Source organism: Lepidochelys olivacea (assembly GCF_965140295.1).
Source record: "Lepidochelys olivacea isolate rLepOli2 genome assembly, chromosome: 9".
NCBI classification, from domain to species: Eukaryota; Metazoa; Chordata; order Testudines; family Cheloniidae; genus Lepidochelys; species Lepidochelys olivacea.
The window spans coordinates 90,147,812-90,173,357 of record NC_140419.1 but is presented as its reverse complement, the minus strand read 5'-3'; the positions used below and the strand labels follow the sequence as shown (position 1 = coordinate 90,173,357).

At 43.1% G+C, this 25,546-nt stretch overlaps 1 protein-coding gene across 1 annotated transcript; it reads left to right on the top strand.

The window, feature by feature from the left end:
* Positions 1-322: 322 nt before the first annotated feature.
* Positions 323-24,732, top strand: SLC25A43 (solute carrier family 25 member 43). Its single transcript, XM_084640292.1, has 5 exons — positions 323-984; positions 5,183-5,424; positions 6,416-6,588; positions 21,141-21,275; positions 22,044-24,732. Exons 1-5 carry the CDS (start codon positions 713-715, stop codon positions 22,245-22,247), a joined length of 1,026 nt encoding a protein of 341 aa, XP_084496418.1. The 5' UTR covers positions 323-712; the 3' UTR covers positions 22,248-24,732.
* Positions 24,733-25,546: the final 814 nt, after the last annotated feature.

Below are 25,546 nucleotides of genomic sequence, written 5' to 3'. Positions count from 1 at the left end.
ACGCGGAGCGGAAGGAGGGATGTTTCTGCTAAAAGTAAAGGCAACGGGGCAGAGCTAAGAATAACTTCGCTACAACTACCCTCTTCCTTCATCAGTCCGGGTACCACTGCATCCTCCCCCTCCATCCGGCCTGGCCAGCATCGCCTCCTCCCCTGGCTGCAAACGAGATCCGTATCCGAGGGAGGCGGTATCTGACAGGCTGGATACATCACAAAATACAGGCCCCGCACAGAGTCCCATGAACAATGGAGACAATAAAAGGCTGGATTTGAGCAGATGGTTGGGTGAGTTCAGACGCCAGCTAACTCTCCCCTAGACTTTAAGGCCTGCCCTCAAACTCGGAGTCTCCATGGGCTTGTCTCTTCCTGTCTTCTGCGTTACCCGGGCCCGCCAGGGGCCTTCCGGCCGCAGCTCCAGCCCCATGGGGAAGGTGGTTCCTGCCCACGGCGGGCTGGGACTCCCTGCGCGGGGCGGGCAGGAGCCTTGGCGCCCCTCGGTACCAATCAAGGGCAAGTGGAAGCCCCGCCCGGCAGCGGGGCGCCGCCCTCCAAGCCCGGCTGCAGCCCGGCGGCGCCGCCTCCCGGGGCGCGCACAGAGCCCTGGTCGCCGCGGGCCGCGCCGGCTCCCAGTCCCTGCAGGAGGCGGAGGGAGCCCGCAGCTGCCCGGCCCGGGCGCCATGCAGCCGGGGAGGCGGTAGGGGCAGCCCGGGGGCATGGCCACCTGGAAGCGGGACGGCCGGGTGACCGGCTGCCAGCGGCTGGGCTGCGCCGGGCTGGCCGGGGCGCTGAGCCTCAGCCTGACCGCCCCGCTGGAGCTGCTCACCGTGCTGGCCCAGGTGGGCACCTCCCCGCCCTGGCGGGGGCTCTGGCAGGCGGGCCGCAGCGTCTGCCAGGCCGAGGGCATCGGGGCCCTGTGGAAGGGGAACCTCACCGCCTGCCTGCGCCTCTTCCCCTACAGCGCCCTGCAGCTCGCCTCCTACCGCAGGTAAGCGCCGGGCGCTGCCAGGCTCGGCCCGCCTGCTCCTGCAAAGGCGGCTCGGGGCAATTGGGATGGGCAGTGTCAGGCTGCCCTAGCGGGGTGGGGGGTTACGGGTGCTGCCAGGATCTGCTGCCCTCCTGCAAAGGGGTTTCCCAGCTCCCAGGGTACAGGCAGCAGAAGTTGCCCTATTACGTCCCATTCCGGAGTCTGAGGACTGGAGCCTCATGCCATGTTTATTACTCGGCTGACCGAGCTGAGATCCAGATTTAAATCATCTGGAAATGCACCCATCCAGACTGGCCTGCCCTTTAGGATGAGTTTGATCATGACTATTTGTCAAAAGACACCTCATCTCTCCCAAGTCAGCAAGTAGAATGTTTCCAGTTTGACTTTAATGTGAAACCTGTTTCCTTGCATTTTCCTACAATTTAGCATGTGCTGACCTGCCAGATCTCCTTGGGAAAGGAGATTTTCTGGTTTTAGGTTAACATCAGAGACTCATCATATTAAATCTCCCACTTCTGCTTGAAAATATGTCATCTCTCTTGTCTAAGTGTACTCAGTAACACCTAAATTTCCTGTAATTGAAAGAGATTAGGAAAAAAGACGTTACTCCACTTTATTTTATTTTTATTTTTTTTTTCAGTTTACTTGGTTGGACAGTGCTTGGTGTGTTGTCAGTTTCCCTGTTCCCTCTATACTCCCTCTCTAGGCCTTAATGAGGTAGTCAGTTTCCCCTGTTGGTGATTTATACATTTTTTAAAAAGGGGAAATTGTGACTGTAAAACTCAACCGAACCATAGGGCTGCTGTTTTTAACTTTTGTTTTTAATTGGCCAGAGTTCAAATTGACTGTGTCCCTTTAAGGAAGTTCAAAGTTCCTCTTTCTCCTGATAATTCTGTTCTTTCAATTATTATGTTTCAATTATTGCAGTAGCTTTAAGTGGTCTCATACAAACATGTACAAAGTCATATATCTTTCAAATTTATCACAGTTTGACAATCCTGTAAATGTTCCATTCAGTATGTGATTTACTGCGATTTTTTTTTAATTAAGGTCAGAGTAGGTTGCAGTTAGCATCTGTTCCTTAAGTACTGTTAGTTGTATTTATTTTTAGTTTTTCACAAATCTATTTTAAATGAGCCTATGTACAAATATGAATAAGAACATTAATTTTAATTTTACCAAACTCATAACTGAGAGCCTTCATTTTTTATCGCTGTAATGCTATCCTAATGGTGATCTCTAGTCTTTATGCACAGGTTCTTTAAAACTACTGTACCACATTACATGTTAAAACTCCCTTTTTTTAAAAGAAACAGCCACTAGAGGAAATAATGCTGCAGAGAGAGAGAGAGGGAGGAGTGTTTTGTCAATAGGAAGTAGTTCTGTCAACATTACTTAGCAGAAATGCATGATTTATTTGGATTTCCTTTTCTGTCAGGCAGTTTGCAGTCAGTTGTTTGTTGCAAAGCCTCCAGTGGACTCTGAAGCAGTGGGCCGGTTTGCCTGAAGGTTGTTGGGTTGTTTTTTTTTTGTTTGTTTTTGCCAGTTGGTTTATTGAGGTCAGCTGGGTGCAGGATGTGTGCTGGATACTTCAGTATGGTTGGGAGGATGGGGTTATTCCAGTTCATTGGCTTCCCAGACTGAATGGGAGGGGAAGGAAAAGGAGTGGGCTCACCTTCCTGCTGTCCAATCAGGCGCGCCACAGGAGCCTCACGCTGATGCCATCCACTGTTTGTAATGGGCTTGTCCTTTACCTGGCAGTGAGTGAATCATCATTGCTCTCAGTGTGCAGTTCATGATGAAGTTGGGTTAGTGGAGCACCAAGATTTGGACTCAAGCAGCTTTATGTGGGCCTCCTGCTTTGTAACAATTCTGTGAAGCTTAGATGGACTGACTGTTACTTTAAACTTGAAACAATGTACCCACTATTTGCTGGGTCAGCAAGCTGCTCAGAGGAGAGGGTGGACAGTTTTCTTTCTCTTCTCATTTGCCCGGCAGATCCCTGTCAGTTACTACAAGTGGAGAGGAGCTGCTAGGCAAAAACAAGTACAAATACTCATGCACTCCCACTCTTTAACGCATTGAGCTGCTTGTGGTTTATCTGTGAGATTCCTAGGAGGGGAATACCATACACAGACACGAAACAGCAGACAGAGATCAACACTAATAATATTTAGTTAATGATAATGCAAACCTCCAAAAAGGACATGTTCTGGCTAGAAAGTTATTGACTGTTTCGAGCCAGGGACTGGTGGCTTGATGGGTAAGGGTGGAATTAATTACACGCACACCCCTACCTCCCTGCCCTTCTGAGCTGCTCCCTGGGCTCTGACTCCCCTCTGACTTCTCCTTTGCTCACTTCCTGCTGCTTGCATGATATCCATCATGCTCATTTCTAATTTGACTTGACTGTGTGCACTGGAGTAAGTCCTTAGTCTGTCCTCTGAATCACAAATGCCAGAATCACAGACTACTCTTGAAGACTCGAGGACACTATCAGTGAGTTGGGAAAAATACAAAACATGCCAATGTTGATGTTTTAATAGCAAACTCAAACCTAGACTTAATTCTTGGCGCAACGTAGTGCCTGAGCATGAGTCTTCTACCCGAGCAAGAGAAGCCCTTCTAACCCCGAGACAATGAAACAAGGAATGTTTTGCTGCTCTCAGGATTGTAATGAAGATTTCTGCATATTTTTTCTATAACTTCTACTGGAGTATCCAGTATATTGGAAACACTGGTAGAGAGCAGTAGTCACATCGCAGATCTCCTGTTGATAACTGAAACAGTGAGTCGACTCCTTTAGCATATTAAGTCTGTGCAGTAGTGTTTTGAGTTATGGTAACTTTCGTCTTAGGGGTCGGGGTGGGCAAACCTTTTGGCCCGAGGGCCACAGCGGTGTTGCGAAACTGTATGGAGGGCCAGGTAGGGAAGGCTGTGCCTCTCCAACCAGCCTGGCCCCCGCTCCCTATCCACCCCCTCCCACTTCCTGCCCCCTGACTGCCCCCCTCAGAACCCCTGACCCATCCAACGCTCCTCGTCCCCTAACCGCCCCTTCCCGGGACCTCCCCCCCATCCAACCGCCCCTGCTCCCTGTCCCCTGACTGCTCTGACCCTTATCCACACCCCCGCTCCTAACTACCCCCCCCCCGGGACCACAGCACCCCTGGGATTCCCACACCTATCTAACGCCCCCTGTTCCCCATCCCCTGACTGGCCCCCCCCCAGAATCTCTGCCCCATCCAACCACCCCCTGACCCCCGACTGCCCCCCAGGACCCCCTGCCCTTTATCTACATCCCCCCCACCCCCTTACCATGCTGTTCAGAGCAGCAGGAGCTCACAGCCCTGCCGGAGAAGCCTGCACTGCCCAGCAGGAGCGGCAGGCCAGAGCGCTGGCGGCGTGGCACACAAAGGCTGCGGGTGAGGGGCCAGGGGCTAGCCTCCCCGGCTGGGAACTCAGGGGCCAGGCAGGATGGTCCCGCGGGTCGGAGTTTGCCCACCTCTGGTCTTGGTAGATGTAAATGCAGAGTCCTAGGATTTAAGGCCAGAAGGGATCACCAGATTATCTAGTCTGACCTCCAGGATATCACAGGCCACTAAACACCACCCAGCACCCGCACACTAAACCCAGCCACCAAAATGAAACCACAGTATTACAGCCCACAGGAGACTAGAGTATTATGTGCCACAGGCAGAGAATAGGGAGGAGTGAGGTGCTGCTTCTCATTAGGGCTCTCATTTACTCATCTGTGTTTAAACCAAAATTCTTTTGAAAAGCAAACCGGTGGTCCTTTGAACTACTACAGTGTGGCATCCCTTAACAGTTTTCATAGTTTTTCTTGAGCTGGTGCTTCATATCCAAGAAAATGGAGAGAGTATTGGTTAGTGGTTCTATCCAGGGACTGGGAGTCAGTCACTGAATTGCTTTGTGACCAAAGGGCAAGTCATTCTGACCTCTGTGCCCATGTTTACCCCCTGTTTACAATTACTATTACCTGCTTCATGGAGGTTTTGAGGCTTGCTCAGGATTTGTAATGTGCTTGGAGATCCTGGGATGAAATGCATCCTTGAAATTCTACGTATTCTCAAATAAGCTGATGGGCAGAAGAACAATTACAACAAGAGCTATCTTTATTTTTATGCCTGATTTTTATTGAGTAATAATTAATAGTTCCTCTTTTATCTGTCTCTTCTAGGTTCGTCATGCTCTTTATGGATGACTTGGGCCACATTTCCCAGTGGAGTGCCATCATGGCCGGAAGCCTGGCTGGCACGGTTGCAACCGTAGTGACTTACCCTACCGATGTGGTAAAAACACGACTCATAGTGCAGAACCGGTTGGAGCCATCTTATAAAGGGATTCTTCATGCTTTTTACACAATTTATCATCAAGAAGGATTCCTTGCACTTTATCGCGGTGTTTCGCTGACTGTATTAGGTAAGCTAATAATGGGAAAGAGTGGGGTGTTTTAGCTTTACTGTACGTTATGTATTGAAACATCAATATGATGCCCCTGCAAGTTTTCCCAGTTCATTTTAAATGTGCAAGCAGTAAAATGACTCTCTGTAGAGGACATCTAGATGTACAAAGCACTGTCGGTCACAACTTGTTTCACAATTTTGTTATTTCTGCGGTAGCAGAGTTGTCTCTAAATGATGAGCAAGTGCTGCCAGTTTTATCTTTAATGGGTGTGGCTAAAAGAATTTGAGAAAATACACTTGCCTAGCTTTTCTGGATTACCTGGTTGCATTTAGAGGCAGCCTATTTCTCCTTCACTTAACTTAAGAAAAATTATGTATACCCAGAGTGCACTGTGGCTGTAATACAGTCCTCCTGAAAGGTGAATCAAAGCAGTGGCGTTCCTCTTTACTTGATGCAGGTGTGGCATTTTTATTTATTTTGTAAAATGTTTATTGACTCTCTACTCTGTAGCTTGCAGAATACCACATTTTAACATACCGTAAATCTTTGCATAAATTGATTCGGACAAAAAAAATGAGCACTAACAGCTTACAAGCAAAACTTAAAATTGGTGACAGCAGAAAACAGAAATCGTATGCCAGGCAAGAGAGAAGAACATGACTCATCAACTTGGGCTGTAGGGCAGCCCAGTTGTGTGAGGAATGGAACAAAAGATTGACCTTTCGTGAGACCAAAACAGTAAGGCACCAACACGATATACAAGCCCTTTTGTAAACGTAAATGCCTAATGACCTATTTGGACCCTGAAACCTGAGATTTAAATAAGCAAGACATCCCCTTGATAAACGAATATCTAACAAGTAAAGGTTTTTAGATATTTAAGTCTGATCCAAGTGAGCAAAGCAGAGTTTAAACTGGCTTACAGTCCCTGGCATTTAGACAAGGCTAGGAGGAAGCATTATACTTTGTGCTCACGTGAATCTTTTCTGTCTGGTTTGCTTTATAGGTGCTATCCCATTTTCTGCTGGCTCATTCTTTGTTTACATCAATCTGAATAAAATATGGCAAGAGCCCAGCTTTCGCTTCTCTCCTCTTCAGAACTTCATAAATGGCTGCCTAGCAGCTGGGGTAGCCCAGACACTCTCCTTCCCCTTTGAGACCGTAAAGAGGAAAATGCAGGTACGGAGCATCGTTATTGTTACCATTTTGGTGGTAGTCATATTGTCAGTGTTAGTTTCAAGAGTTTGGGGCCAGGCATTAGCCAGTTGATTGTGATTCCTTTTTACCAAGAGTGAATCCTTAGAGAGGTTGAATTATTCCTGGCAGTAATGGCTGAGACTTTTTTGGCTTAGGTTTTGTTAAGACTAGTTTAAGTGGTATCATGCGATCAACAATATTTCTTGATGTTACCTTATTTTCATTAAAATTTCATCACCATCATCAGAGTACCAAAGAGTTGTCATCATTTGGTGGCTGCTTGACCTAAGTCAAATGAGCTGATATCCTGCTCTTGGTGTGCAGGTATCCACATCATAAATGCTGCCATCATAATTGGCAGACTTGTTGACAATCTCAGCTTGGAAGTCAAACAAAAGGGATGGAGACTACTTGGGGAGGCCCCTTTGAGTCAGGGTTCAGGCCTATTGAAGTGGAAGTGTTCACTGCTTCTCTATTCAACAAGTAAACATGGGACTTCATTTCTAAGGCTCTCTAAGGGTACTTGTACATTGCAAAAAAGACCCATGGTGCTGAGGCTCGGAGCCCATGTCAGCTGAATCGGGCTCATGCTATGGGGCTAAAAATAGCACTGTAGACATTCCTGGTCGGGCTGGAGCCCATCTTGAGACCCTATTTTTAGCCCCATAGCCCAAGCCCCATAAGCCAAGTCAGTTAACCTGCACTCTGAGACTTGCTGTGGTGCAGTTTTTTTGTAGTGTAGATGCACTCTGTGTCTGATGCCCTACCTGAGCACAAACTTTGGGACTAGGACGATGAGTAGTGGGAATATCCCTTCCTTTTAGTTCTCTCCTCAGATCTACTAAACGCATGCTTCTGCCCGATAGTGTAATAAGGAAAACTAGTTCCCCCTCAGTTCAAACTGGGATTTAAATTCCCTTATTATTTTTAGGACAGTTGTAACACAGTTCCCCAAAATAGTGTGAAATCTGATTTTCCCCCTCCGCCCGCCTACCATTCTGTCCTGAATCCAGAGCTTTGCCTCCCCCCCCCTTATACTCATATGAAACGGTTCACTTGTTTCACCACTTGAGTTGCTTGTATTGTTCCCTGTGTTGGAGTTCCTACACAAATTCCACGTAAGTTCATAGCTAGCACAGTCTATAGAGAATTAGGCAGGGACCAGGTCATAGTCTCATGCTTTTCTCGTTAGCCTTAACTACCTACATTTTAGTGCACCACTAATTTGTGCACTAAGTTTTCATAGCTAGTGAGAAGGAAAATTCACAGGCTTCCAGTCTTATGTTAAAAAGATCCATTTATAGTTTGCTCCTCTGGAGCAGTACAGTTGGGGAAGCAAAAACATCATTTCTTTTCAGCCACTAGGGTGTGCTGTTTCACCTTTTCTTTTTTTTATATAGATAAGTGCCAGCTGCTCTCTGTTGGGTACTTCTGTATAGAATGAAGTGAGCTGGAGCTCACGAAAGCTCATGCTCAAATAAATTGGTTAGTCTCTAAGGTGCCACAAGTCCTCCTTTTCTTTTTGTGAATACAGACTAACACGGCTGCTACTCTGAAACCTGTATAGAATAAGAAACTCTGGGTTTATTGCCCTATCTCTGTAAAGAACTGTCCTACACTTCCAGCAAATAAATGTCTTTAAAAAAAAAAGACCAGAAAGAAGAAATTGAACAAAAATATAAATATTTTCTCTGTTCTACAGTGATTTGTTTTCACCTTTTCTGCAATTTATATACTTGTCAAGTGCCTTACAGTCTTAACGTGATTTTTTGAGGTTAAAGACCCCCCCAACTCCCCATAATGCTTTACTAACAAGCTGTGGGGAAGGCAGGAGGATACATATAAATTCAATCAATCCTGATTTGTTATTTTTAAGTAGGAGTGGTTGAACTTGCTCAAACTGCCAAGTAAAAAGCCATTGAAAATCATAGCCTGGCTGACCCTGGGGGCTGGCTAAAGCTGGGTTGAATCGATCTACAAAGTTGTTTCTAAAAGTTAGCATAAGCATGTTGCTCAGTCTTGTGGGGGATCAGTTCCACACTGATCTCGCCTGCTGAGGGCCTGAATCTCCTCTCGCTGAAGCAAATGGAAAGGCTCCCATTGCCTTCAATAGGACGTAGACTGGACCCTGAAAGTGCTCTGAAGGAGGAATGCTCTGTCCCCAGTACAGAGGGGAGTCAGTGCATGAGGGAGTGCAGAGTAGCCATGATGATGTCAGCACCAGAAGGGCAGTGACAACGTGGGACCTGGGAAGGAGTGGGGAAATGGAACATCCCAGAGGTACGGTGGGGAAAACAATAGGAGGAAAAAAAGAAAGAAGCTAATACCTTTTGTAACCATGAATCTGTCCCAACTGTCTCTTCTGATCTGTTTCCATCTGGTGAGCCTAATCACTGGGAAATAAAAACATGTGATGTACTGAAATGTTTAGCTACCCCAGTAGGCTAGCATGAGCGCTCTGCAGTGGCACATGGGGAAACTCTGGTTCATTTCACAGACCTGGACTCTTGCTTGCTGGATGAGGAGGAGCTGAGAGCTCTGGGGCAGACTTGTGGCCACAAGGAGTCCCTCTGATGGACTTCAGAAATAAAACTAGCAGGCTGCCAAAGGAGCATCACCAATCTTCCTGCCCAAGGAGATCCAGTGGCTCAATATTGGTGTTGGGCAGGGGAAATTGGGGAGTCTCAAGGCTCTGTCAGATCCCCCTGTGAGAGAGGGAACTGGACAACCATCAGGAAGAAAACCTAGACCCCACTAATATAGCAGTGGTCTGGAACTGCAGCATTGATCCTAGAACCCAGTCCTACTCTCACCTCCTTGGAACACTTGAGTTCTAATCCCAGCTCTGTAACTGACTTGTTAGACAGCCTTGGGCAAATCACTTGAACTCCATCTATTTCCATGTCTGAATAACACTTAATTCCTCAGTTAGGAGTTGTATGGACAGTTCTTTGAAGATACATACCACTATTTAAGGACTAAGTACTACTAACATTTATCATAGTCACCTTCATCCAACCTTTCCAGTGTTACATATCTACAACCAGATCCTGCCCCACTGAGGTCAGCAGGAGTTTTGTCACTGACTTCAATGGAACAGGCTCAGACTCTCCATTGTTTTATATTTTGGTGGTGATTTAGTCTGTCAAACTTGTTCCTGTAACCACGGCTCTCCCCTTCCCCTCTTCACCCACAGGGTTATAGTTAACATGGTTAGCTTTTTTTAAAAAAAAAAAGTTGCTATATTTGACGCAAAATATAGTCGAATGCTTTTTGATTTTTTTAATTAAAAACAAATTCTAATCAGTCATTTTGAATGTGTGAGCCCTCTCTCTCTATCGTGATTATCCTAATTTTATCCCTTTGTCTTCCTTTTTTCATTTTGCTCCTGTTTGGCATGTTAGAGAATTGAGAGGTACAGTATGCATGTTTTGGCATGGAACCTATGGCTTATATTGTGAATCTAGAGGATGGGGTTAGTCAGAGGGAAATTTCTCAGTAACACTTTCTGTGTTACCAACTTTTAGAAGAAATAAGTAAATTATTGCTTAGGTGAAAGAGAACCTAAGACTAGATCCTTCCCTCCAGTATGAGATGGCCTTTATCTTAGCCCATCATAGTGCACAAGGTATTCAAAGGCAGGATACAAACCTAATGATTGAAAAAGGAAATAGCTGGATAACTTTTATTCAAAGTTTAGAAGAAAAACTTAGGGGGTGTTGAGTTGACATTTTTACAATGTACTGTGAAATCTTTGTTTGAATCCAAGTACGTTCTGAAAGCCTCACTAAAATTTTCACATTAAAATTTAATGAAATTTTGCATAGCTGATTTGTGTTCCATTGGTATTATAGGGGTCACTTTACGTTAAAAATTGTATATGTTAAATAAATTTGTATGTTACATATAACACCATAGATATTAAACCTCCACATTATTTCTTACTTTTTCACTCACTTTTTGCATTTTGTTCAGTTTGAACAATGAAAATAGTCTAATCAGTTTCATTTTTATTTTTAGTCAATTTCTAATTAATGTCTTTATTAGGCTGTCATGCACTAGCAGGATGCAGTGTTTGTTTGCAAATATTAAAAGGAAATGTAGGGGAGGAGAAGGGGTGTTGAGGTTTATTTAATTGCTTTCTTAGGACTCTCTTAATATTTCTAAGGTAATTCAATCCAAATAAAAACTGCCAGTTATAAATACTCTCATCTTCCATCAGTAGCATGAAAAATATTGAGGAGTTGTTTAAACCAACATCCAGTTTCCCAGATGAATATGTAATACTGTATCAATGGACCTTGCACCTTTATTAAAGTGAATTCAAGATTCTCTCTCTCTCTCTCTCTCTGCTGTTACCTTGAGCCAGTCTGTAGTAGGGGAAACCTTTCTTTACGGGGGATCCCAGGGACAAGGGAGGCACTGGTAGCATGGTTCCACTTTCTCCACCCTATTCCCATGGTTTGGGTGATTTCCATCAGATCTTTGTACACTGCACTGGCCCTCTTCCTCTGCAGGTGTTTCCACAGGAGAGGATGCTCTGAGCCTTGGATATCACTATAGCTGTTATGTGCCATATATGGGATTATAATTAGAAGAGTACTGAACCCGTGCTATACACAATGGGACTAAAGTTGTATCAAAAGGGTTTTGTTGGGGTTTTTTTGTTTGTTTTTTGCACCATAACAAAAGTGACTTGGGTAGAGAAGAATCTCACTTTATTCCCCTCCCTCCCAAGGTTTCAAATCAGGCCACCCCATCTTTCTGGATATCCAGAGACTCCTACATCAGGTCTTCCCTTCCTCCAGCCCATGGGAGTTGAGCACGCTGAGTCGGTAGTATTTCTGGCCTCTATGGACCCAGAGACCTAAACATGGATCACACATGTGGCCAACAAAGTCAATGGGCTGGTCCAACAAAGATATTTTTAAGCTAGACTCCGTCTTGAAGTAAAGCTCAGGGACTGAGCTCCAGTAGGTAGGTTTACAGAAACAAGCAAGTTTGGGGTCCAGGCTGAAATTCCAGGCTGGCACACCGCTTTGCACAGGTGACCTGTAGCATTAAGCTTGGTTCTAAGACTCTTACAATATGAAGACACAAGTGTGTCAGCCTTCACAGCCTTAATTCTGAATTGTTTGTGTTAGTATGATAGATTCTTAGGGCAGAACTTTCACAAATGGCCCTGAAACTGGCAGACCTTTCAGTCTGCGTACATTTTTATAACCACAGAACCTTATTTGCATGCACAAACTGCAGCTGTACTTGCCAATTGGTTAGCTGGCCTCATTCAACCTTAATGTGGCACTGGTGTTTTCATTGTCCCTGAAACTATCCATCCTTGGCCTGAAACTCCCTGACAGTCCGTTGCTAAAGGAGCAACAGAGTCCAGGGCGAGGGTTGCACTAGAAGCTTTTGCCAATATAGCAATGTTGGTTTGGGGTGCATTTTTTATTTATTTTGGGGGTGGGGGCATGACATTTCTATACCAGCAAAAGTCCTAGTGTAGAAGGAGCTACAGTAGCAAAAGCACTTTTAGCCAACATAAGCTGCATCTACACTAGCAGGGTTCGCCAATATAGCTAGACCAGCAAACCTTCTGTAGTGTAGACTAAGCCGAACAGAGTTCAGCTCCTTACAGCTATTGCAGGATTCAGTGTCTATATATATTTGGCATTGATTGCACACCATTCCATGTGTTATGAAGAAACCTCTCACAGGAATGTATCTGCTGGAGTGCATCATGAGAAGATGCTTCCATACCATTTTAACACCAGGTTATGCATTCAGTGGACTGTAACTGTCCTTTTTGGAGCAATCAAAAACAAATGGATATGATGTTCTTCACTTCCTGTCCTAAACAGTTGTGCAGGATTGCTCTGGGCTGTTGTCACACCTCACCCTGGAAGTGGCTGCTTTTCAGTGGGGAATTGCATTAATATTGGGTGTAGTTTATATATCCATTCATAGGTGCTGGAACTAGGGGTGATGGGGGTGTGACAGCACCCCCTGGTTTGAAGTGGTTTCCATCATATACAGGGTTTACAGTTTGGCTCAATGGCCCTCAATGCCCCGACTATAAAAATTGTTCCAGCACCCCGTATCAGTTTGTAATGTGTTTTGGGATCCTTTGGGATAAAAGGTGCTATGCAAATGTAATTTATTTTATTAATAAAAAGTGATTAACTACTACGAATTTGCAGTAGTAGATTCTGAAACCTTTAGTAAGGGACATACTGCATTATAGGATTGCCTGACCATTCATTAAATCCAGTTTGGAGCCCCTGGAGCACACAGTCAATCTGAAGTCAATAAAGAGCTTGTATATAATTGTTTTTTGGTTAAAATAGCTCCATAGTTAGGGCCTTGTGTGGTAAATGTCAGCCTAACACAACTGTTAGAGGTGGGTTATAAGCAAAGCCTGGACAAGGAAATGGGATCCAATAGTCTTTTATTATAAAAAGAATTCTCCACGTGAGCCATTGAAATGAGGGTTTGTCAGATCGTTACATTCCAACACTGCCTAAGTGTGAGTAACTGTTGTACAGAGAGAGCTTAGGCAGTGGGATGTTTCCCGGTGCTTTAAGGCCAGTCTCTGAGTGTACTTGTATTATAGCATCCCTGCGATTTACAAGATTTGGTTTTCCTGCCAGCTGGGAATATGAAAGTTATTCGAGTCATGAGCCAATTTATTTAAAAAAACAAAAAAACACCCGGGTCATGTGGTTCACATGACATCTAAAAAGCATACATGCTTTAGGACCTTTTGTACAAAAGCTGTTTGTTTAACTCCTTACATGCTGGTGCCTTGGAACCTTTTAAAGATGAAGCTATTTGAATGAGTAGAGTGGTATATTACACAGTGTAGATAATAAGGAGCAATACTGTTTTTTAAAAATCATAGATACTTTGTATAATGGGCATCCATTGTTTAAATACTCTGGGTTTTATTGTTGAAGGGACCATGTCTCTATTTGTCCTGTTAATTCAACCCCAACACTATTTGTCTAATCCACCCGCATCTGCATAGTTTAATCTGTTTACATATTTTTAATTGACATCAAAGTGTGGTTTCTGCTTCTGCATAGATGAAGAGAGAGATTCAAAAGTGCCCTGAGATCTTCCATCATCCCCTGTCACTTCCAGACAGGCAGAAAGGATCTGTGCTTAAAAGGCCAAACTCACCCTGAGTGTAGATCAGATGATTTCAGTGCGTCGGGAACATATTTGTCCTCTTATTTCATGAGAAAGACAATACCTCCATGCAGCATTTCTCTTCTTCCCTAGACTTGTATGTTTGCAAAGCAATGGGACTAATCAACTAATTTGCATTTTCTAACTTGTGATTCCTATCACCATCCCAAACTCCCTCTCTCCTCACGGTACTGTAGTGTTAGCATTAGGCATGAGCCCAAGTCCTGGAGTGGGACCTGAACTCATGACTAGCCTGACTAGGAGGGGAGTGTTGCCAGATGGATCGCATCAGAGTCCATTTATTTTCTATGGGCTTTTTCTTTACAATCACTTCCAGCTACTGGCCATGTCAACATTTTATTTATTTGGCAATTAACGTACTTAATACAGCTCAGTCACTGAGGTTATTAAAGAGCAAGATACGGGAGCTTTAGGAACTACAGTCCCTGGAGTAGCACTGGCCAGTTGGGGCGCAATTCTTGCCTCAGTGAAATGTGAGACTTTCCTTCTGCCAAAGCTCGAGTTGGCTTTTCTCTGGCCCAACCACTTAGAGGCCCCAAAGCAGGGGAGAGACGCCTGGAGACGGACTATCCATATGGTTGTTGTCATAAAACTGTGGTGTTAAAATTTTGTAGTAGAGTAGGTTTTGTTGTTGATGTGAGGGGGTTTTTCCTTACGTGAAAAGGCAGTACAAATAATTAGCAGTAGGACTGGTCATAGCTGACCCTTCCTCAGCCCTGTGATGCCTCCCCTGGAACTGAACAGATTTAATAGTCCTGATCTGGTTGGCAATAACTACTACTACTTCGCTCTTCTGTCTCCTCTTTTCTCCAAGGAGGTAGGAAGCTAGGAGTAATAAATAAGGATCTCAAACTGCTTAGCAAATTAAGCTAAATAAACATCTCTCTGTGGAAGGTGAGGCATCGATAGGCCTCACCCACCAGTGAAACGCAGCCACCTCTGAGGTGTTCTGAGGCAGTTGGTTGTTGTCATTCAGCAGCACTGCTCAATGTTTTTTGGGGAAAGGAAGTGAAACTTGTTGTATCTGATTGAAACTGCAGGAGGCAGACTGAATGGAATGTATTTCCCTGTGCTGGAATTTAACCAAGAGAGAAGGTTAAGAGAGGGACTGTTTGGAAACCGAAGTAATGAAATCAGTGTTGTCCCCGTGTGTGTGGACACTGTTAAATCAATTAAGAGAGCCTTGTATCAATCATGGGTTTATCTATATACAGAGTTTCACTGCTATAACTTAATGTGTAATTTTAAACTGATAACTGTGCAAAAGGCTGTGTGGACACTCCCGGCTATTGGTTTAAACTTTCCCTTTCAGTTTAGCTCCAATCTGTTGCTAATCACCATAAACTAAACGGCAATAGGCCCCTGCCCCTCTTAAACCAAAATAATGCCCCAGTCCTGTCAAGACCTATGCAAATACTTAATTTTGCATGCAGAGAGTAGCCCAACTGAAATCAATGAAACAAGTCCCCATACGTGAAGTTAACCATGCATATTTACAGGACTTGGGCCCAAGACTGTCTGCACAGGGGTTTGCACCAGTTTAAATAAACCAGTGCAAATTTGCATGCAGACAATGCTTTAGCTTGTGTCAATTTCTTACCACTTTGAGCTAAATCAATATAAGGCACTCCAAAACCAAAATGAGGATTGCGCTGACTCTCCGTCCTCATTTCAAGGGTATCTTCATCATCATGAGCAAAGAAGCAAAAGCAAACTTTTTTTTTTTTTTTGTGAAAGCTTAGGCTCAGCAGCAAGGGATGTATTCCACGGCAAAGGCAGAAGCCACAGAATACAAAAGCCCTGATCCTAACCTATTTAATGCTGTGCCAGAGGCCAAATTCTGCTTGCTTTGCTCACTGGAGCTGCCCCATTGATTTCAGCAAGAGAGGCAGGGTTGGACCTCAGATCAGGGGGGTTTTCTCTCCTCTTACCGAGAAGAGGACAAAGTATTCCTAGAGTGCAGGCAGCTGTTCTCATTTATTGCTCTGGAGACAATTGGCTGCTGGTACCTCACAGCGGATTACCTTTCCACATGTCTGAATGGCCTGTGTGGGCCTTACTGTATGTTCTGATCCACGGTTAATCTGGCCGCAATGTTGTAGGTTGTAATTTGGTCCGTGCTGTGTAAAATTGCTCACACGTTCTTAAAACTGGTTCTTTATTTGCATTTTGAAATTGTTTGCCATCTATGGGTAGCAAAATATTCTTTGAGGCCCAAATCCTTTCATCCTCATTCAATGAAAATTTCCATTGACTTTGGTGGGAGTATTTCCTGAGTGGGGACTGCAGGATTTGGCCGTCCATTTCCTTTCAGCTATGATTACACTTTGCTGCTGCAAGTGTCCCTATTAACCCAGCCTTAAAAGACTTCACCGTTCTTATTTTAGATTCTGGATTAAGTGAAATGAACTGTTGAGCTTTATCATAAATTGCTTTCCTTCACTGCTGAGTTGTTTTTTAGCTGTGATCTTTTGAATGTGTATAGAATTTGTATCAATAAAAGAGATTTACTATATTTAGTGATCAAAATCCTAAATCCCCATTACAGTACTACAAGAATCTATTGTTAACTCCTCTTTCACCCTCCCTGGGTCATTTGTACCACACACCTAGAAGGTAAAAGTACCTCCAAGACAATTTCATACTAAGATAAATTTTATCCCATAGGAAAGGAAGAAGAGTCTGAACTTAGGACCAGATTTTCAAGATGGCCTCCATTTTATTGCCTGTAGTTTGTGGGTACAAAAAATCATAGCTGCAGTGTAGGTCACTTAAATATCTAATAACACCAGCAGATCAGATACTTGGAAATCTACGTGTCCTAAATTGCTGGTGCAAAATCGTATGCCGTTATGTGTGCCTGCAAAACTCTGTGTGTGTGTGTGTGTTATGCTACCCATAAAAACTATACTCAGTAGGTGTGTTCTTTTTAATAAGCAATTAACCACTCCTCCCCATTATATAAACCAGGTTAGGTTTCTGCAGAGCTTGGATAATGAAACTAGTCTGAGCTGTTCTGTTAGTTTCACTTTTAGCTGTCCTGCTCTAGTGCAGTTGTAGGGATTAGTGTTGTAGGGATGTGTGAATCCTCCAGCATCAACTGATAACCAAACCAAAGTTTTAATTTAGGTTCATAGACTTTAAGGCAGGGGTAGGCCAGATCGGCCCTTCAAACGTTTTAGTCTGGCCCTCGAGCTTCCGACAGGGAGCAGGGTCGGGGGCTTGCCATGGCTCCGCGCGGCTCCTGGAGACAGCGACGTCTCACCTCCAGCTCCTACACGTAGGGGCAGCCAGGGGGCTCCACACACTGTCCCTGCCCTCCCCCTCCAGAGCCCTCACCCCCTCCTGCACCCCAGTCCCCAATTTCATGAGCATTCATGGTCTGCCATACAATTTCCATACCCAGATGTGGCCCTCGGGCCAAAAAGTTTGCCCACCCCTGCTTTAAGGCCAGAAGGACTATCATAGTCATCTAGTCTGACCTCCTTCACATCGCAGTTCACAGAACCTCATCCACCCACTCCTATAATAGACCCATAACCTCTGGCTGAGTTACTGAAACCCTCAAACCTTAATTTAAAGACTTCAAGTTACAGAGAATCCACCATTTACACTAGTTCAAACCAGCAAGTGACCCATGCCCCATGCTGGAGAGGAACCCCCAAGGTCTCTGCCAACCTGATCTGGGAGAAAATTCCTTCTCAACCCCAGATATGCCAATCAGTTAGACTCTAAGCATCTGGGTGAGACCTACCAGCCAGACATCTGGGAAAGAATTCTGTATAGTAACTGAGCCCTCCCCATATAGTGTCCCTTCTCCATTGGAGATATTTGCTAATAGCAGTTGTGGATGGGTCATATGCCATTGTTGCCAATATCACCATACCATCACCTCCATAAACTTATCATGCTCAGGTTTGAACCAGGTTAGGTTTTTTTGCCCCCACTGCTCCCTTTGGAAGGCTGTTCCAGAATTTCACCCCTCTGATGGTTAGAAACTTTTGTCTAATTTCAAACCTAACCTTATTGTTGGCCAGTTTATATCCATTTGTTCTTGTGCCACCATTGGCCTTTAACTTAAATAACTTTTTCTCCCTGTTGTTTATCCCTCTGATGGAGGGAGGGAGAGGAGTGATCATATTTCCCCTCATCCTTCATTGCATTAGGCTAAACAAGCCAAGCTCCTTAAGTCTCCTCTTGTAAGGTAAGAGTTTCTCCATTCGTTATTATCCTCATAGCCCTTCTCTGCACCTGTTCCAGTTTGAATTAATCTTTTCTTAAACATGGGAGACAGAATTGCACACAATATTCCAGATGAGGTCTCGCCAGTGCCTTGTATAATTGTAGTAACACTTCCCTATCTCTCCTGGAAATACCTTGCCTAATGCATCCTAGGATTGAATTAGCCTTTTTTATGGCCGCATCACACTGATGGCTCAGCGTCATCCTGTGATCAACTAATACACCCAAGTCTGTCTTCTCCTCCTGTTACTTCTAACTGATATGTCCCCAGCTTATAGCAAAAATTCTTGTTAGTCCCTAAATGCATGACCTTGCACTTTGAACTATTAAATTTCATCCCATTTCTATTACTCCAGTTTTCAATGTCCTCCAAATCTTCTTGTATGATATTCCAGTCCTTCTGTATGTCGGCAATACCTCCCAGCTTTCTGTCATTTGCAGATTTTATTAGCATACCCCCACTTTTTATGGCGAGGATACTAATGAAAAACTTAAATAAGATTGGTCCTAAGACGGGTCACTGAGGAACTCTTTACCTTTACCTCTGTCCTTAATTACTTTCTCTTTCAAAATATGTTTTAAGACCTTGCATACAGTGAGGTCAAACTAATGGGCCAGTAGTTGCCCAGATCACTTTCTTTTCCTTTCTTAAAAACAGGTAATATATTTGCAATTCTCCAGTCATAGACTACAACCCCTGAGTTCACAGATTCCTTAAAAATAGTGTTAAATTAAATGTTTACATGTTTTTTAATAATATTTTCTAGCTTTGTAAAGCTTTCTTTCCTTTTTCAAAACCTAAAATTTTAACTTGAACTACTGGATAAAATAATTTTGATTTAAATTGTGCCATTGTTTTCAGGCTGACACTTCCTTTGAGAGTCTTTTGGTTCTCAAGTACTGTGTCTAAGGGCTTGTTTTTATGGCTCTAGTAAGCCAGAAAGGTGGGGGGGTATGGACCTCACGTCACAGATAAAAATCTTGATAATGGCTTTTACAATGGTGAATGTTACTATAAATAATCTCTCAATAAATCACTTTAGAGATTAGAGTCTGTAGGCAAATTAGAAATCAGGTTCTTTGAGACCTACCATTCTTTTTTAACATTCTCCAGAGTAAAGTTTTACTGCTGACAAAATCTTACTTAAATCTGCCGTACAGCGTACCCTACATTTGTATTGTACACAAAAGTGCCACCCTTTGTTATGTGCCTTTGCAGTGTACAAAATGGCTAAAGTGATTAAGCTAAACTAATGCACTTAATTCTTGCAAGTCCTCCCCTGCACATTGGAAAGGAAAGGATGCATATGCTTAGCAGCATTGTCATCTTCCTCAGGTATTTTTGCTACTTGTCCCTTTTTCACTACTTAATTGTCCACAGTTTCCTGGGCTTTTGGATCTGTTTCAAAATATCCCTGTCACTTTGGAAAGCAGAAGCATGTGTCAAATCCATCCTGGGTTTTTAGTGACCGGGGTGGGATTTTCAAAAGTGTGTGAATTGCTTGTGCTCCTAAATCTCTTGGGTGCTTTCAAAAATCCCACCCACTTACCATGCATTGATTGCACTTTGACCTAAGGAATCTTGACCCAGATCCACAAAAGGGTTTAGGCATTGCAATGCTGAGTGTCACAGTGCCTAATTTTTTAGGTGCCCAGAAAATCATAGGATCACCACCGTGATTCCCCAAAGCCAAGTTAGGTGCCCACGCTCCTGTGCAATGAATGGGGAGAGACTGGAGCCTTAGAATGGGACCCACAAAATCCAGTGCACTAGGCAGGGAGCCACCTAAACTAGCCAAGGAAGATATCAAGGACGAGGAGAGGGAGGTGCTAAACCCTGTCCCTCTCATGGAGACAGATGCCTCCCTGCATCCCAGATTTAGGCACCTATCTTGGTTAGCAAGCCACAAATGGGAATCAGCTGCCTGCCCCTAAGGCATTTCCTGTGGGAATGAGTTAGGCACCTGCCTCGCTCCACACAAAACATCTGGAGGAGGAGCTGCTGCTGCTGCCCCCACCCACTTTATAACTTTTAGCCTAATGGTTAGAACACTCGCGTGAGTTCTAGGAAACCAGAGTTTAATCCCCCCACCACCACCACCATCTGGTGGGAAGAGGGGGGCATATTAAGGATAAAAATATGATGTTAGTCTTCAGTATGTTTCCATTTTTTACCAGCTAGACCAGGGCTGCCAAACTATTGAAATTCTAGAGCAGACGCATCTAGCAAACATCAACAGGTGTCAGTTTGACAGAGAAATTTGTTATAGGCTTATCACCTTGAGGAAGCTGTGGGTTTTTCAGCCAAACTAAGAAGGAATATTACACCACTTGCTGTTATAGATCACTGGGGAAATGTAAGATAATTATATCAATATTCACCAGTAAATGAACAGTTAAACTCCCGCTAATATAAGATCACTGTCAGTAATATAAAATTACTGATCTTCAGTGATCAGACCTACATGTGCAATCACATGCCTGAATCTCTTGTCTGGAAGAGTCTGTCTTGCCATATATATGAACAAATCCCTGATTTGCACGTGCAAAGTGGACTTACATCTGTGTCCATACAGATGGATGAGGATCAGATTATTGAAGATCAGGCCATCCTAACTGTTCTAACACAGTGAGAAATTAATGGTGAAAGGATTTTGCTACTCAGATTGACCCATTGCACTTTTGTTCCATGTGAACCAAGTGCACCCTGGTCTGGTAGATTATGACATAATATCATGTATTCATGTGACTTTGCATTTTGGTAGTTTAAATCTTACTGTGTTTGGGGGTGGCTTGGATATGTTATTCAAGTTACACCATGTACAGTGCAACACAGAATTAGTAGTAGACTTCTCCTATACTTTAGATTTAAAATATCTTCCCACCCCAACTGGTTACCTTTCAATAAGACCCCAGGCAGAATTGTTAAGTCTTTGAAATATAATTGACTAAAGCATGGTAAATAGACGAAGGCCACCTGTTTCAGCATTTAAGTGTTGAACACCTATAGAAATGAAGGAATTAAACAAATCAACTCAATTAAAAATAATTAACACCTGTTGTGGTTTTCGTTTGAACAGGCTCAGAGTCTTTGCCTACCCCATTATGGAGGGGTTGATGTCCGTTTTACTGGCATGGTTGACTGTTTTAGGCAAACTGTGAAGACCAAGAGCGTGCTCGGACTCTGGTGTGGACTCACAGCCAATCTGCTCAAGGTGCAGATTTCCTCCATTCTGATCAGTCTGTATTTAAATGCAATCTGAGACACATGACCAACTAATTGGTAGTTGGAACTGTAACACACATGATGTCCCTCTTCTCCTCTCCTTCTGAACAGTGTATTGATTAGACACTTTGTGACAGCAGTGGTAGAGGTTTGCCCTTCCTCGGGTTACAATGTAGCTGTTTGAGCTTTATTGGTTTGGTGTTAATGGCCATCTGCAAGTTGCTGGCTTTCATATGACACCATCCTCATCAAAAGCGTTCGAGGAAGTGGCAGAGCCTTTTGGTGGAAGTTTATTCAAACACACCTGGGAAATAACAGAGAAACAGCAGGGAAAATGGCTAAACATAAAGAGCCAGAATTTCAGCTACTGTAAGTCAGGATAGCTTCATTGACTCTGCTTGGGACAAAAGAAAGGACGCATTTCTGCCACATACAAAATGCATCCCAAATGTTCTGTTAAAACAAATCTTAACTGTTTTAAACATTATGTTGTTTAAGTTCAGCACAAGCCCACTTCCTCACAATAATTTGCTAAATCGGGTTGTGCCTATAATAAACCAAGTCTTAACTCAGTCTGGTACCTGTAGAATGGCACAACTCATTTAGGGTCAGATTCTCAATTGGTGTAAATCCGCATTGCTGATGAGGTCAAATCAACAATGAAGTCCTATAAATCCTAGCTTTGTAACTGAGTAGAGAATATTGATAGTGACTCTAAATTAATAACTGGTTTCAATCTTCTTTTTTTTCCCCACAGATTGTCCCATACTATGGTGTTATGTTTAGCACCTTTGAGTTCTGCAAGCGGGTCTGTCTCTACAGAAATGGTTATATTGAATCTCCCTTAAGCTACAAGCTAATTCCTGGAGTGGACCAGAGTTTACAACCACAAGAGTTGCAAGAATTAAAGTTCCTCCGAAGAGGAAATTTTGAGCCACCGAAGCCAACTCTTGAAAATTGACATTGGAAAGTCCATTGAACAAATGTATGTTGCAGTCATTCTCGGCCAAGTCCACAATCTGAAGAAAGCGTAGCAAAAAGGAAGACACATTGCACTCGAGGTAGCAGCACCTCCGTTTACTGTATGGCCTTCCCTGGGATTGAAACGCCCATGTCAAACATGACTAAACCTTGTAACTCATGTAGTGAATTGATACAATCAATTCAAGCTTATCTGAAGGATACAAACATTTTGAAACTACAACAATATTGGAACTTGAAATCTACTCAGTTTGGGGGTTTTCAGTGCTGAATAGCTTTTTAATGCTAAAACCACTTGCAGAAAATAAGTGATGAGCCATGATCAGGAATTATAATTCATTCAAAAATATTAGGGAAGTTTAAGTACATTTGTAACACTTGAGAGCACTGAACACATAGTTTCAGAATAGATATATGGTTAAAAGTAGAATAAAATATATAGTGTGTACAGTACACATTTCTACTGAAATCTGTCTGTTACTGACTCAATATAGACTTGGCATTCTGGATACGCAGTATTTGTCCCCACATAATTCACATTGTTGTCCTCCTAATTCTGGTTTTCAGCTTTTGTAAAACTTATTTAAGAACTGAATAATTTTCTGAGTCCCCAGTTGCAAAGAAAAATGAAAACATGCTGCAGAGGTACTCTTGCAAAGAAAGAACAGTAATATGTGAAACAGCACTGAAATGATCATCGAACAGTCCGAAATGCAAACTGAGATGTCTCTCCCCACCCTGACCTATTTCTGCAAGTACCTGAATTATTTCAGCTTTGGGGGGAAAACAAGACTGTTGATATGCTGTGGTCATTTTTGTTATGACTAACTCTATCTCCTACTGTGTGAAAAATGCACATACCAAACGCATTAGATATTTCAGTGTTAACCCCCTTATATGTTTGTCAATATTTTTAAAGGTGTATTTTATATTAAATTAATTTTCAGAGATGACAGTTTTATGGTCAGAGCTTAGAACACTACGATGCAATACTTAACCTCAACATCTCCTTACAGACACAAATAGGGGTGGTCCTCTTTAACTGCTGTGACCTATAAGTCGATGTATTTTCATGCTTTTCTGAGGAGGGGACCTCACAGATATAAAACGCTAAGGAATGCTATAGCATGAGGACTAGTTTATTCACAGCTTAGATAAGTGTCCTTCAGGGGCCAGCCCTCAGATCACTAAGAAATGGGTGCTGGGATCCTGATTCTTCCAGAAAAAGTATAAAATTTCTCTATGTGGCATTGTGCCACCCAATCGCATCTGGCACAGCATCCCTGATTCCAGGTGCCCTCATTGCAGCAGTGTATATCACTCAGGCTCTGTGAGGCAAAGGGTAGTCAGTGGCACTGAGCTATCCTCCCTGACAGAGAAATAAACCTTTGCTCACGCGGGGAAATGTAAAGAAGCAGTGGGTAGAAGACGGTGTTTAAATTCAATCTTAGATGTAAGGAATAAAGCCCTTGAGAGCCAGTATGAAAGCGCCCTTATAGAACACTTTTACAACAATGAGTAAAGTCTTACAGCAGCCCTGTGACAGCTGAGTATTAATGACCCCATTTAACAAATGGCTCTCCCTGTCTTCTTTGCCCGAGATCAGCCCTGCTCTAAGCTGGTGCTTTCAGCTGTAGTTGCTTCCAATTATACCAGAGCTGAATTTGATCCAGAAAGGTTCAGGGCTTTACCAAAGACCGTACACCAAGACACTGGAAGAGCTGGGTCTGGAATTTGGCCTTTCTTGCTTCCCAATACTCTGATGAATCCAGCACACTGTATTCCCTCATCTTAGAATGGTAATATTTTTAATATTGATACTTTTATGCATGTGGTTTCTAATAAAGAGATGTCGATCAGAAGAAGCAGAGTAGACCATCAGACTGTGTTAAGAGCTGAGCCTAGAAAGGCTGCCCAAAGTTAACTAAGATAGATTAGTTTCAGAGTAGCAGCCGTGCTAGTCTGTATTCGCAAAAAGAAAAGGATGAAGTGAGCTGTAGCTCACAAAAGCTTATGCTCAAATAGATTTGTTAGTCTCTAAGGTGCCACAAGTACTCTTTTTCTTTTTGAAAGATAGATTAGTCTATCTCATATTTTTTTATGAAAAGCTGGTTGACATGCTTGGCAGACTTGACTGGGCCATAGGACTGTTCCATCCTAACTGGTTTTGGTAGGTTCTGCTACCTTAGCACTTTCTACCAATTTGATTTTCCTAGAATAATCTTGATCTGATTCCTCTGACCTGAAGGGAAATACTTTCATAAACAATTATATTAACTTCAGAAAAACTCAAAGCTGTACACTGTGCGACAGCTACAGATTATTACTCATTTGTAGGTGACAGGAGGAGCAACCAGATGCTTAATATTCTTACATAGGTCACCAATAGGCTTGTCCTTTATATTAATGTTCCATTTATAAACAAAATGTAGAATTGTTTTAATAAATGATTGATTGATAGTCTAGCAAGTCCATCAGTTATTTATAAATATCTTTAACACCTTCTCCTGGTGTGCTTATAACCATCTATATTGTAACATCGTTATATTTGTTAATCATTTATAAAGTGTGACCACAAACCCTAAGCCATACAACACCCCTAAAGACTATGCCGGGAGTATTTCACGCAGTACTGAAATGAAGCACTGCTTGTATAAAATGCAAGACCTGTATAAGAGTTTCCAATAGCATATAAGAAGTGAAGAATATCATGAAAGTGGAGAGGAAACAGCTAGGCAGAATGTAACTGAGGTGAAATTTGGATTGATGTCCAGGCTTAGCGCCCTTCACTAACAAAGATATTAGGGAACATTTAAAACTGAGATTTCGATCCTTGTATTAACGTCCAGGCTGATGACCACTCACTTCCCCCATGCTGACTGCTCCCTCCACTAACTGCATATTACAGTCACACCCCCACAGGCACAGTTATCTTTGTTCTTTATCCCATCAGTTGTTCAGTTGAATGATAGTCCTAAGGTTGATATTTTATTTTATAGTCACTGACAGGCTTTTGGCCTTGGACCCCTTGTCTGAATAGTTAAACTGGCACTCTAACCTGAGCCTCTGTGACTGGGCGAAATCAGTTTTCCGAAACTTTCTCTGTCAAGAAATGGTTTTATGAAAGGCATGAAAGCTCACCTCATATATTCCCCTAATGAGTATGAGTGGAGTGAAGCCTTAAAAGTTTCTCCTGATCAGCTCTGAATGGAAGAACTGATTTTATTATTTGCTAGTCTTATTCATTCATATCTTTGTATTCTTTCCTGTTTATGAGGT